This window comes from Aspergillus caelatus (assembly GCF_009193585.1).
Source record: "Aspergillus caelatus strain CBS 763.97 unplaced genomic scaffold BDV27scaffold_203, whole genome shotgun sequence".
Classification (NCBI taxonomy): domain Eukaryota; kingdom Fungi; phylum Ascomycota; class Eurotiomycetes; order Eurotiales; family Aspergillaceae; genus Aspergillus; species Aspergillus caelatus.
In genome coordinates this window covers 51,754-68,279 of record NW_022475466.1, presented here as the reverse complement: position 1 = coordinate 68,279, position 16,526 = coordinate 51,754, and the positions used below count along the sequence as shown (strand labels likewise).

The 16,526-nt window shown below is 47.3% G+C and overlaps 6 protein-coding genes and 1 non-coding gene across 7 annotated transcripts; 4 read left to right on the top strand and 3 right to left on the bottom strand.

Annotated features, from left to right (window-relative positions):
- Positions 1–54: 54 nt before the first annotated feature.
- On the top strand, positions 55–929 carry BDV27DRAFT_134190 (uncharacterized protein; the record flags this gene model as incomplete). The annotated part of the gene is made up of 2 exons (XM_032068249.1): positions 55–382; positions 460–929. Coding segments are annotated over 2 exons (606 nt in total), but the record flags the coding sequence as incomplete, so codon positions are not given.
- Positions 930–942: 13 nt separating this feature from the next.
- On the bottom strand, positions 943–5,393 carry BDV27DRAFT_148519 (uncharacterized protein; the record flags this gene model as incomplete). The annotated part of the gene is made up of 5 exons (XM_032070927.1): positions 943–3,496; positions 3,569–3,778; positions 4,058–5,043; positions 5,098–5,251; positions 5,305–5,393. The coding sequence occupies 5 exons, from the start codon at positions 5,391–5,393 to the stop codon at positions 943–945; spliced, it is 3,993 nt and encodes a 1,330-aa protein (XP_031923737.1).
- Positions 5,394–5,754: 361 nt separating this feature from the next.
- Positions 5,755–5,864, bottom strand: BDV27DRAFT_t182. Its single transcript has one exon. It is a non-coding gene; the product is annotated as a tRNA-Cys (tRNA).
- Positions 5,865–6,186: 322 nt separating this feature from the next.
- BDV27DRAFT_38081 (putative transcription factor Rap1) lies at positions 6,187–7,802 on the top strand. The gene is made up of 4 exons (XM_032076487.1): positions 6,187–6,337; positions 6,393–6,478; positions 6,565–6,805; positions 6,874–7,802. Exons 1-4 carry the CDS (start codon positions 6,230–6,232, stop codon positions 7,720–7,722), a joined length of 1,284 nt encoding a protein of 427 aa, XP_031923736.1. The 5' UTR covers positions 6,187–6,229; the 3' UTR covers positions 7,723–7,802.
- Positions 7,803–8,087: 285 nt separating this feature from the next.
- Positions 8,088–9,278, bottom strand: BDV27DRAFT_38073 (chromo domain-containing protein). The gene is made up of 7 exons (XM_032076486.1): positions 9,112–9,278; positions 8,913–9,051; positions 8,820–8,862; positions 8,671–8,750; positions 8,260–8,614; positions 8,184–8,209; positions 8,088–8,128 (listed from the first exon to the last, which is right to left on the bottom strand). The coding sequence occupies exons 1-7, from the start codon at positions 9,116–9,118 to the stop codon at positions 8,110–8,112; spliced, it is 669 nt and encodes a 222-aa protein (XP_031923735.1). The 5' UTR covers positions 9,119–9,278; the 3' UTR covers positions 8,088–8,109.
- Positions 9,279–9,366: 88 nt separating this feature from the next.
- BDV27DRAFT_134185 (chaperonin-containing T-complex subunit CCT5) lies at positions 9,367–11,925 on the top strand. The gene is made up of 11 exons (XM_032068248.1): positions 9,367–9,544; positions 9,608–9,625; positions 9,689–9,737; positions 9,820–9,913; positions 9,966–10,049; positions 10,108–10,397; positions 10,456–11,104; positions 11,157–11,294; positions 11,348–11,528; positions 11,582–11,670; positions 11,726–11,925. Exons 1-11 carry the CDS (start codon positions 9,535–9,537, stop codon positions 11,768–11,770), a joined length of 1,647 nt encoding a protein of 548 aa, XP_031923734.1. The 5' UTR covers positions 9,367–9,534; the 3' UTR covers positions 11,771–11,925.
- A 979-nt stretch (positions 11,926–12,904) lies between these two features.
- On the top strand, positions 12,905–13,302 carry BDV27DRAFT_38045 (uncharacterized protein). Its single transcript, XM_032076485.1, has one exon. It carries the CDS (start codon positions 13,009–13,011, stop codon positions 13,228–13,230), a length of 222 nt encoding a protein of 73 aa, XP_031923733.1. The 5' UTR covers positions 12,905–13,008; the 3' UTR covers positions 13,231–13,302.
- Positions 13,303–16,526: the final 3,224 nt, after the last annotated feature.

Genomic DNA, 16,526 nt, shown 5'->3' with positions numbered 1-16,526 from the left:
CCCTGCGAAGTGAAGAAAAAAAAAAAAAAAAGATCTAACAAAAGAAAAACAGTTGAACACAATACAACAGACCCGGGCACAGCAACGCCCTCAACCCACCGTCGGCGCCCTGACCTCTCCACCTTCTTCGCGACCCTCTCCGAAATAAGCCCCGACGAAGCACGCACAAGAGAACATGCCGTTCCCGTCCCGCGCGACGTGAGCGCAGCCTTCTACTCCCTCGCCGAAGCCTTCGATCTGATGCGCCGCGAGGGTGACCACAGCGTACCCACTTCCGGCGAAGGCAATAATGACCTCCTGACGCAGATGATTCAGAGCTTGCTGAGCTCGGCCGAGACGCCTCCGCGGGAGGTCGAGGGTGTTAGTGAGGAGTTTTGCGATGGTATGTATTCTTTCTCCTCCTTTTTATTTTGAAGTTGGGGTTGGGTTAGTGCTGATGTTTGTTTGGTTTGGGGTTAGTTCTGGACCGTGTGCCTAAGGCCTCATTGAAGCCGTCGCAGAGTTGTCCGATTTGCGGGAATGCATTTTTGGAGGACAAGTATCCACTTGTTGTGCGGTTACCGTGTCATCCGACGCATCTTTTTGATTTGGAGTGTGTGCGGCCGTGGTTGAGGTTGAGGGGCACGTGTCCGCTTGATCGGACGGATTTTGCGAAGCAGGAGAGGGAGAAGGCTGAGACTAGGAGGAAGAAGCCGGTTGAGGATGATGAGGAAGAGTGGGACGGTATGTATGGCTAGATGGGGGTGTGGTGACGGTTTGTCATATTAATTAGGCTGTGGAGTTCGGGGGTGGTGATTGTGGGTTTGATTGATATTGGGGATAATATGATCGTGATATGTTTGATGATTCATGAAGGCCATTATCATTGCATGATACTTCTGTCTATCTATGCTAATACTCGATGTGCAAAAGAAAGGACTGAAGTCACTGTCTGTCTACAGATTATCTGTTTTCTCCGGTCCCATCCTTGGGCCGGATTGCCAGTTTGCCAGTCTTGTCGATCACAGCTTCGAACCCGCTCCTCTCAAGCAGTCCGTTCTCGTCTTTTACTACTTCACGTGCCTCTAGCTCTTCTACGAGCTTTTGGTTCTCGCGGTTACCCTCCAACAAGAACTTCAGGCACATCACCGCATGCTCTTTGATGTAGGGGTTGTGCGCGTCAAAGTTGGTGCAAGACAGGATGGTCTCGACGCCGCCATGTCGACGTATTTGGTCTTGGACCTCCGGGCACTTCCACACCAGGGATGAGAGCACGAGCACGACAAGCTTCTTAAGGTTCCTCCATTCGAATTCGGATGGGTCTTCGGTTATCGGGGGCGACTCAGCTCTAGAAGGAGCACCGCCATCAACTGGGTCCGGATCACTGGGGTCATATGGTCGTTCAACCGCAACTGGCCCAGGAATTGTGCTCGGTTGAGACTCCTTTGAAGGGCTACGGGGCCCAAGTGACAATTGGCTCAATTGCCCCTTAGGAATGCTTGCTTCAAGTTCTTTGATCAAGGTAACTAAATCGTAGACGATCTCCCACTTGACTAGAAGGTTCTTCCAGTCGTTGTTTTCGGTAAGGACAGCGAAAAATTCCAGGAACTGGTAGACACCTTCGTAGACCCGTTCCATATCCCACAGGTTTAGCGGGAAGTCTTCGGGGAGCGCCCGTCCAGCACGGATCTGGCCTTGAAGATAGATCAAGGCGCAGGTTTCTGGGATGATGTTGCCGCGGAAGATGGTGAATATGTAGCGGACTGTGAGAATATCGACCCTAGAGAGCGGTGCTGGGTTTTTCGTTGTGTTGGCTTGCGTAGATCCTGTGACAGAAGCGGGAGAGTATTTAGCCCTAAATATATGTGTGAGAATCTTGACGACGACCGCCTGAGCTGGAGAGATGATGTCCTTTGGTTGGCCGAAATCAGAGTAGGCATGAGACATGAGGCCGTTCCTTAAAACTGCGTCCATAATCTGCACCATCATCTTGAAATAGAGTTCATCGTCGGGTAAATCCCATGCGGCGATGAAGATCAAGAGTTCCCGAAGTAGATTGCGTCCTGTCTCCTGAGTGAGCAGGATATGGCATCTAAGGGCTTGCATATTCCTTGAGCCAGTCCTCTCTCCTCCCTTCAGTCCGAAGCTATCGACGATACCAGCCTGAATGATCATCGGAAGCGCCTCTATTTCCGCGGGGCCCAGGACTAGAGGGATGTCCGTCAATAGACCACGTTGTTGATCGCCGGGGCGACCTCGATAATCGTCGTCATCCTCATCATCCTCCTCCTCTTCTTCTTCCATGCTTCCGTCTGCCACGGCCTCAAGGCTACGTGAATCATCGTCACCAACTGTTCCTGCATCGCCGGTGTCATAGTCCTGATCGCCGTCGCCCCCAATTTGAGATGACTCTTGAAGTCGTGCCATCAGCTCATCCTTCGCTTCCTGGAGCGTTTCCGCAGCAGATTGAGCTGACCGCGGCATGCTTGTATCCTCCTCCATGATAGTCGCATCCCCTGCAGCAAGGGCGCCATAGGCGTTGAGGTCGGGTAGGTCAGCCCAGCAGATACGCGGGAATCCGGCCGTCGTGCTTCGATCTATTGTAAGTATAGCCTTCTTGCGCGGCGGCTCGTCTTCGGGAAGGGCGGGTGGCAGATCTTTAGCTCTGTCTTGAAGGTCCGAGAATCCGTCAACCTTTGCACCTAGTATCGCTGTAAGAGCAGCACGGATCTCTTTGACTTGCTCTGGATCCTTGCCCATTTCTTGAATTGCTGTCAGGTCGCGCCCAAGAAGCTTCTCCATGTGGTCTTTAATATTTGCGAGAAGTAACATTGCTGCTTCTTCTTTGATCGTCGCTGGCTCTCTCGGGAAGTTAGAGATCGTCTCCAGGAGCAAGTCTTCTGCCGTCTGGTCGTAAAGAGCCCTGATAGGGGGATTCACTATTCTCTCACCAGTCTTGACAATTGGCGCCGCTCCCTCAGGCTGACCACTGGCCGGGTCTAGCGGCTCTCTAGGTTGAATGATATTCGAATCGCCAGTGGAGTGGTATCCGAAAAGGTCCAACCAGAGTACCATTTTCCGTTGTTCGTTGTGCATGATAAAGTTGTGCAGGAACTGAAGACATGTGATCAACAAGCGCTTGTAGAGGTTGACCACTTTCTGCCAGCGCTCTTCATTCCTTGCATTCGTTTCACCATCAAACCCGCGGGCAGTTACTCTCACACACGTGTCTACCAATGCTAGAATCCTTTGATCAAAACCTTTTTCCGCCGCTATATTCTGTGCTTTCTTTGTTGTCGCGAGGAGATTGCGGGCGATCGTACACAGATCATTTAGACGTTCAATATCCTTGACAAGTGAAAAGTAATTGTAGGCTATCAAGTTCGAGGAGGAATGGTCGTAATTCGCAGTCGGTGGGCATTTCCACGCAAATGACTGTGATTCTAGGACGGGTATTGCTTTTGTCAAAACATCTGTAAAGCCCTGCCAAATATCCGGTGACAGGCCAAGATTATGTCTGCCATGAGAACAAAGTCAATATATAAATGATGAAGCAATCAAAATGACCAGAAATTGAAAGGAACACTACCTGACATCGCTCTCCTGGTGTGTCTTGTACAAGATCTGTTTCCCGGCAGATAACATATGCTCGAGGCGTTTATCGTCAATCATCCCACGAGTCTCATAGTGACTTAAGGTTCCCGTCAGTATAACCTTCAGCATGAGCTCTGCTGGGGTACATTTTGGCTTCATGTCCGCAGCAGTCCGATCAGCCATCTTGACAGGACCTGAGCGGATGCTCACAAACACTATGCGACAAAAGTTGTTGACTTTGGAGATAGATAACAAATTGGGCGGGGAAGACAGAAACGCCGCATTGAAAAGTGAATTTTTCCGGCTCCGGTCCCGCCGACTCCCACATGTATGCCGCACAATATGATTGGCTAACTGCCTCTGGTGTCAAAAACAGATGTACTTAAATAGCAGTGCTAGTAATGCTCAAAGGATTTAGTCAAGCTACTAAGTAACTAAAGGTATCCATTTAATCGAGTGTATTATCCATGTAGAATTTTATGACATCTTCCGCCGAGCAGGTAATCCAAAGGCGTGGCGTAGATTATCCCAAAATCCAAGATCATAGATATTGTCAATCTCCCTCATACTGCGCACTGGTGTCCATTTATGATCAATAGGTGCCTCCCCATCATTGGGCTGCCTGATCTCATTGGAATCGGGTGAGAACATGAAGCCCACTCTCGGTGGCTCACCTTCCGTAAGAACAAGCACCTGGTCACTATTCGCCGGCCAGTATGTATGCGGGTTCTGATATCCGCGTAGCAAAGGCGAGTTTCCATAGGCTTCTGCCTTGGTAGATTTAAATACCATACCATCAGCGACATCCTCTTTCCAATCAGACCACTTCGCGCTCTCATTTGTCGTCATGCCAGCCCAGATAAGGTAGGTGTGGTAAACGAGAAAAGCCATCGCCAACGGTGCTGTCATGAACATCAATGATGTAACGCCTCCAATACGGAGATCTGTCGAAATCACAACAGTCCACACGTTGAAAAACATTGTCCAGCTCTGTCTTGTTGTCCGCAACGGTGAGTCTAGCGGGATCAACTCCTCCCATGACTGAGACAGAAGGGAGAAGCCAATGCATGAACCGTAGATCAACATCATAGAGAGTGACAAAATCAGGGCCAGAAAATGACGATAGTTATTCAGCCCGACGCAATTCATCAGCCATACACAATGATGGTCGTGTCGAGAAACGCATGCCCTGCAGAAACTGCAATGCTTACTCCGTGCCGGCTTGCTAAACTCACATGTGCTGCAGTAGCGACCTGGGTGAAAGATGACTTTATCATAAGGATAGCGTTCCATTTCTTGCGCGTGGTTTTTGGGGGTGATGAACGATTTCGTGACAATGCTCTTATAGAGAAAGAAATATGGTAACGTGGCAGCAATGGGCATGCAGAGCCTATGGGCCGTAGAGACCCTGGGCCATGCACTTGGAATGAACATGCATTGCCCTGTTATGAGGAGCGACGCAAAGAATATCTGTTGGGGATATTAGCAAAGCGTGGGAGGTGATCCATTGGCCAAGAAATTTACAAGCACAAGTGGATGATTCTCATGGAATATATAACTACCAGATGTATTCCAATAGTACACAAGTCGGCCGTCTAACAGGCGAGAATCAAGGGAAGATATTGCACTCGGAATGTATATACAAACAACCCTATGTAGTAAGCCAATAGGAGTTTTGCTGTGTAAAATGTTCATCAGTCATTGCACTCAGAACAGGCCTTCTCACCTTACCGGAATGCAGGCAACCTCCCAAAAAGTGCGACAAACGTGAAGCCAGAAATGCCTAGAATAACCAAAGCGATGGTTCTCAGGAGCCCCATTGTTGCTTCTGCGGTACGCTAGTCGTATGTTGGACTCAATATGGCCGTTGGCCTGCGCAGAGGGGATGAGTCTAAGCCTCGGCACTACGGGGTAGACATGATAGTCAGAAATCATTTAACGGCAATATCTACGGAGTAGTCAAGAAAGCCAAGTCCAGAATGGGTTGTATACAGGAGTTATCTACTATCTACACGTGACAAACTTTCCGGTCATTTCAAATCGGTTTCAATTCAATATATTAGAACAGGATACATATATATTTCTGAACCTAGAATATATTTTGAACTCTATCTAATAGAAGGAGCAAGGGTATCTATCTATCTATCCTAAGAGAAAAATTCATAAAGCAAAAAAGTAATGAGGGACGGGCCGGGATCGAACCGGCGACCTAAAGATAGTTTGCAATGTTAAGCGACCAATGATAAGTCATATATTGCAATCTTCCACTCTATCCACTGAGCTACCGCCCCAGGACTGTGGCAATATTGGCTTTCTATAGATATATAAGTCTGAGCTGTACACATATCACTTTCTTCTCCACGACCATGGTTCTTTCTATACTAAGACAGCCACATCCCTGGCTTTCAAGTCGCCTAGTGTTAGGTTTTGGAACACCTACGCTACAGGCAAGCGCCCCTTGAAACGAACGAAGTAACATCTCCCACATACAGTCCCTTTGCCTCGTATAGAAAACTTCTATAGCATATCTGCACGTGATCACGCGTACCACAAACGCGGTTGCGAGCCCGTACTTTCAATAAGGCGAAGGCGACGATTGGATTCCTGTATCAGGCAGGATATAGCTCTCCTGGGACAAAAGTCAGGGAGCAGTGACATGGGCAGGAAAAGCTCTATGGATCATCCTGTACTACTTTTCCAGGGGAAACAATTCTGGTTATCACACAACATTCCCCAACGAAGTAGATTCAAAGACCTCATTCAGGTAATTACCTTCAGTTGCAATTATAGGGCGTTTCTCATCTGATGGATACATATAGCAATATGGTGGTGTTGTGAGGCTCCATGAGAAGGATGCGGATATCAAGTTGGTTGACCATGCCAGAAAGAATCTTCCACCGGGCACGTAAGTTGACAGTATATTTCTTGAGCTTTTCCTATCCTAACCTTTTTTCTCTTTGAAGTTCCCTACTTATGCTGACCATCTGCCAGGTATTCGTATCGGTACGTTGAATGGTCCGTTCGTAATGGAAAGCTGGAGGAACTTGAGGATCATAGAGCTGGACCATCCGCAGCTCGCCCTGTTGGGGCCACAAATATTCCGACTAGAAGCTGTCCGACCCCATACACTCTGGAAGATGACCAGTGGCTATGGGATCAGATGGCACCGTATGAGAAAGACCCCAAGGCCTTCGTAGGAGGCAATAAAATATATCAGGAACTAGCTACACAGGTAATTTACCCTTGATACCATACCCATGTGAATCCCATCTTTGCAGTCTTACATTTCATCCTGTACAGAACCCCCGCCACACCTATCAGTCATATCGTGACCGATATCTAAGAAGGCTTCGTGGGCGCCCCCGTCCGGGGGGTATGCCGAAACCAAATCCTCCCACGTCCACTGAGAAGGACGACCATCAGAAAGTCACACAGAGAGAGCAATCCCAGGACGATAATCTAGTCATCCATGAGCTAGGCGATAAGAAACGAAAACGCCCACCGGAACACAACTCTGATCTCGAGTTGAACGGAGCGCACCTTGCGAGTCAAAAGAGGAGAGCGATTGACAAGACACCCAAAGATTTAATTCCTATGATACATGCACATCAAAATAAATCTCCACATATTGAAAGGACTCCAACACCCGCAACTTCAGTTGATAATGAGGCACATATCACTCACAGCCCTGCCACGAACATATCAGAACCTGCACAACCTCAAGAAACAGAGTCGCCAGATCACGATCCAGAAACCGCCATTGATCCTTTGTTTCTAGAACTGCCTTTCCTACCTTCAAGCCCCGACCCCGAACCCGAAGAGCCGCCAGAGCAAGACATCGACACTTGGATTGATCATCGTCTCCAAACAGGAAGAGCAGAAAACGAGGAGCAAATAATCGAAGCTTTACGCTGCACTAGCATGGACCCGTATCTTGCCGATAAGGTCCTAGACTATCTGACTGCAGGAAAAGGCATTCCCAACAATATGCCTGGAGTGTGGACGGCCGAAGACGACAGGTGTTTTGAGGCGAAAGAGACACGAACCATCGAACAAGTCTTGAAGAAGCATGGCTCGGATGCCTTTAACAGTCGGTGGGAATATTTTGGAATGGCAAGAGCTGCTGGCCTCGATGAGACAGACAGCTAAATTCTGACAGCATACATACATCGAGCAGGCTTAAAAAGTACAATAATCGTCGACGGTGGAATAAAGCGTTGCTAGTTCGGAGTGATGTGAAGATATTGGGGGGAACCCTGAAGTGTTATGATGACTTTTTTTGCTTTCTTTTCCCCTCTCTTTTCCCTTCATGTTATTTTCCGTTTCCCAGAGATACCAATTTCCAACAGACTTCATAGATAAATTGAAAACACCAACGGAACACCCATTTATGCACTGTGATCAAACAGTACTATCTAGAAAAGATACTGTCTCTCACCACCGGACGATATTAGACAGGGATCTTAAATTAAACCAATTACACCGAGGCTAGAAAGCACGAAAAAAAAAAAGTTGGCGAAGAATGTTAGTACAAAATCAACCTTCCTTAAAAACCCTAATAACGGTTAGAATTAGGCGGATTTTCTCATAACCTGGATTAGACAACTTACAAATGCTCTTCGTAAAATTTAAGCATCTTTAAAAACATTAGTATTTCAAAGTATATATAAGACCAGTAAACTTTACCTTTCTGGGGCATTTCTCATAACAGGTCTCAAGGGAGACCTTGGACTTCTTTCCGTTCTTCCAGTGGAGATATGCGATTAAACTCGAAGTTTCCGCATCACGCAAGATTGTGTCAACAGTTTGCACCTCGTTCTCCCAGTTCTTGGACCGGGGAACCCAATCAGGCAAATCTCCATCATCGTCATCTGGAGTTTCGGTGGCAGCTTCCGCTCGGGACTTTCTTCGCCTTTTAGGTTCACTTCTCTCTGGTGTCTGCTTTGGCCCAGTCATGGACTTGCGCTTCCCCCGTTGAGGTTTCTCAGGCCGACCACCTTGGACACGGTAGTATTCTTCTACCAGATCTTTTGCGCCCTCCCTAGTAGGGATCAATTGGTATATAAGCCGAACTTCAGGAATCACGTAGAAACATACAGCAGGTTCTCCTCCGGTTCCATGGTCTCATCTGCAGGGTCATCGTATCCTTTCCATTTCACTTGCAGGAGGAGAGTTCCCTATCTCAGCATTAGCCATGGCAACTCCATTTGGGACAATGCGATATGAGAAGGTATGATTGTGCGCACATTCTTCGCGAAGTCATGACCGAGGATCTTTTCAACGACATAGCTGCTCCTGTCAGCGCTGATCGTCAGTGGTCGCTGCGCATAGTAACTCACACACCCTCCTCTTCATCCTCCTCCTCCTCATCATCATTGTCTTCCTGGTTTTCGGGGCCTGAGTTATGGTCTTCTTTCGCGTCGTTATAAGGAATAGATTCTCCGGTCGACTCGTCGTCGGAAAGGTTCTCCACGGGTGCTATGCGACTGTCAACTCCACGGGGTATCTCAAGTGCGACTAAACCAACCTATCACTTACGCGGCATTGTCTGGCGAAACGAAGATGTGAGTGCGAGAATTCGAGAAAACAGCTTGGCAAATTTGATTCACAGTGTGCTAGAGTAGATTGCTATCCCAACCTTACGGAAACTGGCGCTCAAGAGTAATTGGTGATAATTATTGCTTTCAGTGCTACTTAGAACGGGCGAGTCGCGCAGTCGCGTGAATGTGAATTGGCGCTATACCCGATATGGAAAGCAGCTCACTAGCCCGACTGGGACATCAGAACATCTCCAGAATTTCTAAAAAAGACCCCGTTCAGTGTGAAAGAGTGTCCAGGCCCCTGAACTCCCCACGTCGCTTTGATAACGTGCTTTGGGGATCCCTTTTTATATTACCGTTGTGTTCCTTGCATTTTCCAAATTTTTGAATTTGGACTCCTGCCGTGTGGCAGACCGACAAAATGGCGATGCGTATGTCTTCCGTGCCCCTCATTGGAAGTCGATGTACTAACATTTTCAATCTCTTCTATATAGAGCTTGATTTGTCTCAAGGTAGGATCTTGCCGTGATATCCATAATTGTAAGCCTTCGGAGCCTCCGCTGACAGTCCGATAGCTTCTGTGATGAAAGATGAACAGGGCAGGCCGTTCATTGTCGTTCGAGAGTACGTTGCGGATCAAGACATTTATTATGCGGGGGGTTACGATCCTCTCAGGGCAAATAGCTGATATGATGGATCTTGATAGCCAGGGAAAGAAGAAGAGACAACATGGCACCGATGCTGTGAAATCACATATTGTTGCGGCCAAAACTGTTGCAAACATTGTCAAGACTTCTCTGGTATGATTTGGACGTGGTCTTGCCTTTTGACAGCATCTAAGAACGATTCTAGGGTCCTCGTGGTCTCGACAAGATCCTCATCTCCCCAGATGGTGATATCACCGTGACCAACGACGGCGCAACCATTCTGTCCCAGGTTCGTCCGCAATGCCGCCGCCGTCCACTGGAACATGGCTAACTTGGAGTTTTTGAAGATGGAAATCACAAACAATGTTGCTAAGCTGCTAGTGGAACTTTCGAAGTCTCAAGATGAAGAAATTGGTGATGGAACAACGGGTGTTGTTGTCCTAGCGGCAGCCATGTTGGAGCAGGCGTCTGATCTGATCGATAAGGGCATTCACCCAATTCGAATCGCAGATGGCTATGATCAAGCGTGTGAGATTGCTGTTGCACAGCTCGATAAGATTAGTGACGAGATCACTTTCAGCAAGGAAGACACTTCCAACCTACTGAAGGTTGCTAAGACTAGTCTGGGTAGCAAAATGTACGACGGTGATTCCAGCTTTGTTATACTGCCTATCTCCGGTACTAATGGTCATCAGTGTCTCCAAGTCTCACGATCAGTTCGCCAAGATCGCTATCGATGCCGTCCTCTCCGTTGCAGATCTCGAACGTAGAGATGTCGATTTCGAGTTGATCAAGGTCGACGGAAAAGTGGGCGGAGCTCTCGAAGATTCTCTGCTCGTCAAGGGTGTCATTGTCGATAAGGACTTCTCTCACCCTCAGATGCCTGATGAAGTCAAGGATGCCAAATTGGCAATCTTGACCTGCCCGTTCGAGCCCCCCAAGCCGAAGACGAAGCATAAGCTTGACATTACATCGGTCGAGGAGTTCAAGAAGCTGCAAGATTACGAAAGAGAGAAGTTCACAGAGATGATCCAACACCTGAAAGACTCGGGAGCCAACTTGGTCATCTGTCAATGGGGTTTCGATGATGAAGCAAACCATCTCCTTCTCCAGAACAATCTTCCAGCCGTCCGCTGGGTTGGTGGTCCTGAAATTGAGCTCATTGCTATTGCCACGAACGGTCGTATCGTTCCTCGATTTGAGGACTTGAATGCAGAGAAGCTGGGAACAGCAGGTAGTGTCCGGGAGATGACATTCGGTACCACCCGCGAGAAGATGCTTGTCATTGAAGATTGCGCCAACAGCCGTGCTGTCACCGTCTTTGTGCGTGGTAGCAACAAGATGGTCAGTTCACTGTACTATTACCTACACTTCATATATACTAACGTTCTCTCAGATCATTGATGAAGCTAAGCGATCACTACACGATGCCCTCTGCGTTGTGCGTAACCTGGTGCGAGACAACCGCGTTGTATATGGTGGTGGTGCTGCTGAAATTGCCTGCTCTATTGCCGTGGAAGATGCCGCCGTCAAGGTATGTCACTCACACATCGACTTGGGTTACGTCTAGACTAATAAATTCTACAGAGCCCTGGAATCGAGCAGTATGCCATGCGCGCTTTTGCTGATGCCCTGGATGCCGTGCCATTGGCACTGGCCGAGAACTCCGGTCTGAGCCCGATTGAGACGCTTGCCTCGATCAAATCTCGCCAGGTTAAGGAGAACAACTCGAGGTTGGGAGTTGACTGCATGATGACCGGCAACAACGGTACGCTTCCCGATCGTTTGGAAGTAGGAATGATACTAATGCCCTGGTCTTAGATATGCGGGAACATTTTGCTATTGATCCCCTGATTGGAAAGAGGCAACAGCTTTTGCTCGCAACTCAGCTCTGCCGTATGGTCCTTAAGGTGAGTTCTGTGTCTCTACAGCATGCACAACAGCTCAAGAACTAACGAAAAGCAGATTAACAACGTCATCATTTCCGGTGATGACGAGCAGGAGTTCTAGATTTCTTGTATACAATTCGATTTTGATGGCCAAAAGTGAGACTTTCAGTTGTGGTTGTTGATATCACACAATTCATGCCATGGGTAATTAGTTGGTTGGTGTCTATGTAAAACATGGCAAATACATAGAGGGTCCGTTGCAACGAATGAAAGAAATGAACTTAAATGATGCTCCTCGCTTGTGCTATATACCCTGGGTCCATCAGATCCTACCGACTTCGCAATATGCACTTACCAGCCAGCGCCCTTCACTTGCCCCGAGAAAGAAGGCACCCATCTAATCGTATCCTACTCACTGCACTATTCTAGGAGTGAAGCATTCGAAACCACCTGTCCCAATTCAGATGCCACAGCCACCGCGAGTCATAGCCAATCCAAGTCAATGATCCTCATAAAGTTCCAATGTCCATCACCTGAACCTTTCTAGATGCCTAACAAGGATCCAGCAGCCTCCACAGCATCACCAATAACCATCATTACTAACTACCCTTATCAAAACCATCGGCTAACACCAAAACCTCCTAAACCTCCTAGACACCCCCACACCATCCCCCCAACTCACTGACGATCGACCGAGAGTGCTTACCACCGCCCATGAATCTCAGCGACATGCAATAAAGTAAGATAGATAGAGGCATTCTTGGCCCCAGCAGAGTCATCCGACTCCCCTACGCCCCACACTACAGTACTTCACTCGCGTCCCAGCATCTCGGGTACCGTCACCTCGGAGAATTAACTAGGACTGCTGTCCCTTTTTCTTTTCGCTCTATTTCTTTTTTTGGCAATCCAGGAGTCAGATGATGGTTCGGTAGTAGTTTTCGCTGTAGTCGGTACCGTGTAGTACAACGCGCCGACGCAGGGGGACCAGGTCTATGAGCTGAGGTAATAGCTCATGTTCATTGTCGACCGGGGATCTCCGATGCTTACATTTCACGTAGTTTCTAGGTGCAGGGTACGTACATCTACCTTTATTGTATGCGACGTCATACTCCGATGCGGTAGATTCCGGGTCGGGCCCCTGAACTTTGGATACCCTACCACTTAGTAAGGATGAGGGCGCTAAATTTACTTCTGAATGGGGAAGGACGGGGCGGGCCGGGATGGAAGTCTCTTCTTTATCACGATACTGTGTATATGATAGCATAACTCATGGCTCCAAGCACTAGCTATTTGGCGATGGCGATGACTGTTTAGAAAACATAATCATGGGGTAACGTGATTCAGGGGCAGTCAGGTCACATGGAGTGCTGCTTCCTTTCATTCCGCTTGTCTCGGCTTTTCCGGTGTGAGGGGAGAAAAAAAGTACCTTTTCTCTTTTTTTTTTTTCTTTTCTTTTCTTTTCTTTTTTTTGCCTTTTGTATTCAGGTTGGTATCTATTGTTTAGCTTGTCCCGCCATCGAGGTTTTGCGTCGCGTGGAATTGTACACCCTGTCCCGCGGACTCGTGGTCTTGATCCACTAGGGACATGTGAAGGGGTATCACAATATGTGGAGGTAAAAGAAAAGGTTCATATTTTGGGAAAGAGGGGAAAGGGGGGGGGGGGGGGGGGGGGGGGAAGGCAATACGATGTTGCATACGGAGTACTACTGTACAGATAGACGGACATGTTAGTGGGATCACTTGTCACGATGGACAGATCCGCTGTACCATATCCTCGGGTAGATTGTCAGTCGATTCGTCTTTGTGAGAAACGAATTGACAGCTCAGAATCCCGGTAAGTCATTTGAGGACTTTGTTGTCCGAAGTATTCGTTCTCAGAATAGTAGTGGATAATGAATGATTATGCAGGAGAGAGTTGTGTAACAGAACTGATGACTGTATATACGAGTTGTGCTATTCTAATCTTCTTTTTCTACTACGAATATTCACTGGACGGATAAAAAGGACGGTACTAAATAACACAGACATCAATATATTTAGCTGTAATCTACACACCACCCAATCAAACCCACATGGTCAATCAGGACGGACGGATTTCATTTCCTGGTCCGAATCCTGAGCCTAAGATAAGCCTATTATTAGTCTAGCCCGGGAAGATTTGAGAGGAAAAGCGGTACTAATCATGATCATCATCTATGAAACAGCGAGTGAGAACGACCCCTGGGGACAAAGTCAAAGATTCAGATGACCCGACGTTGGCTGATGCGGCGGCTTACCATGTGGTAAGAACAACAATTTGACACCTCTCAACTCATTCTACGACTTGCCCCCTCCCCATCCCCACCGCCTGACTGGACTTGCATGATACTTAGACGCCAATTTTCATTCTAGACCCAGCCGATCCATAATAAACGCAGCTGATTCATGTCCTTCCCCCAACACAGTACCGAAATCTCCACCCGATCAGCGCAGTTCCTTTCTCCCCCAGATATCCTGCGCCTGCCTGCTGGTAAGCCTCGCTCCATAGCTGCCTATCTGGCGCTGCTAGCACCGCCTTTAGCCCCCCTTGAAAATAGCCCTCCGTGATTTATTTTTGCTTCCCCCATATCACATGGATTGGGGAGGAGCATTGACGTGGCCGGAATCTGTTCGCGGTGCTTAAGACCTGATCCCGTCCCGCGGCACAATAAAGAGTCCTTTGCGCTTTCTCGTGACAGCAAGAAGACAAAGGCGTCAAACGACGCTGTGCGCAGGGCAATCGACAGGCGAAACAGTCGGGCATATTATCAGCAATGCTGGTGCCATTCTATACCGCTACTTCTTATGTTGGTTGATCGCTGTTATCACACGACTGCGGTGAGTTATTCTATCGGATGCATCTCGTCAGCATTCTGATTTACTTTTTTTCTAATGGTGTCCGCCCCTTTGAAAGTCTGCTATCGTAGTTTACTCGGTATGAAATGTTTGGTACATAGAATACAGCTTTTCTAGTTTCTTGTGTCTTGTATGTTTTGTTACTGGCCAAAAGTACGTGGTAAGATTGGGTTGTTCTAGTTCTCATGATCAACGTTTAGTATCTCGATGGAAACGCATGAGCTTATCCATGCATTTCCAGATATAGACCTGGACGTTAAATATAATGGATCAATATCAGCATATATTGGCTAAATAAAAGGAGTTCTAAGTCGTAGCTAACCAACACCCTTTCTATGTTTATCGGTACGATATATTCATTGATCTCTAATGACAAGACCAATTTGTAGCATCAAAAAAAATAAACCAAGCTCTACGGGGGTATTCTACTTCTATGATTGGCGAATCTAGCCCCCATACTAGTGGACAAGCGCTTATCGAGTGAACTGGGAATCAAAGTTGGTCATTGCTATTTGCCCTTTATTTCCCTCGATTATATCTACATATCCAATGAAGAACTGAAATGCCGAAACAGGCAATGGTATCAGATCCAATCACAGCAACCTCCTAGCTTTTGACCTGAGATGCTGCTATAGTCATTGGTACATAGATACTAGATACTAGCATTTGCGCCATTCGATGATGGATGACGTCCGTCAGTAAACAGATACATAGGTAGATATACACTTCTGGGAAAAGTCTCATATCGTCATTAGTGCATTAGTGAGTCCAAGACTTCGTCATCTAACAAGAAAAAAAAAAAAAAAGTTTCGGCCACAGTATCCACTCGATCTAATGCTTATCGAACTTCGCTCAGCCCAGTGCTTATAAAACTAAATGCCGAGTCATCTCCACATGATTTCAACGAACAAGGACCTGACTCATCGGCAGTACCATTCGTACGACCCAAAGAACTCATAGACCCTGGTTATCGAATATTCCAGGCCTATTAGATGGCAGGTAAATCTACGACTCTGACCATGAAAGACGACGCTACCCAAGCATAAGCTCTACGGACAGGGACAAGGTATCTCTAAGGTTGGAATACGTGGTATACTACTGAGTCATTCGTACAACCTCCAATATATGTTTAGTCCAATAATCGACAATCCTCCCTGCATAAACATACGAACCTCCAACAGATCATTACCCACTGACCTCATAGACTCACCCGGCAACACTGTAGTATAACTATAAACCCGGAAATGACTCTTGAACCTGCATATAATATATTGAATAAAATGCATAGGAAACCCCTTACTATTCAATTCCGTAAACGTACATATGATCGACACGGCGGGTCTATCAAATCGACCGACAAATCGGTAGGTACTCGGGAGGTAACAGAGCATTCCTGTGTTCCCAAAGACCAGGACACAGTTCAATGCAACGAAGTTAAGTTCGTCTTTCGGACAAATGAGCCTCCCAATGAGGCGCCTAGAATTAGATATGTGGCATGTATGTATGTATGGTTGTACGTATCATGTATGGATACACAACCGTCATTTTCTGCTCTGCTTTGGTGGTCGTTCCTGATCCCGCAGAAAGATCGAATGAATCAAGGGATTTTTTTCCCATCCCACCATACCTACGCCGATATTTGATTTACTCGCCGACCAGCCAGCTAAATTTCCCATGAACCAGGACGAGGACTTGTCCTACATGCGCCATTTATGGGATGCATGCTCGTGCATTTTACGTCCGCTTTCTCCAGACTCTGTAGGTTGTAAGCGGTGTGAGACTATCGTGGGATCCATTTAGCTTCATCGAAAAAAGAAACCTGGGGTAATTATTTTAAATTGTCCGTTAACGTGCAGCACATATAATTACACCGACCAACAGCTCTTACCTAATTTACCAGCCTATGCATTATTAGCTGAGAGACCGGCAATTGGGAAAAAAAAAATAAAAATAAACAATCCTTGCGGTCATCGATGTCCGTGCCATTCATCAAGGAGTGAATG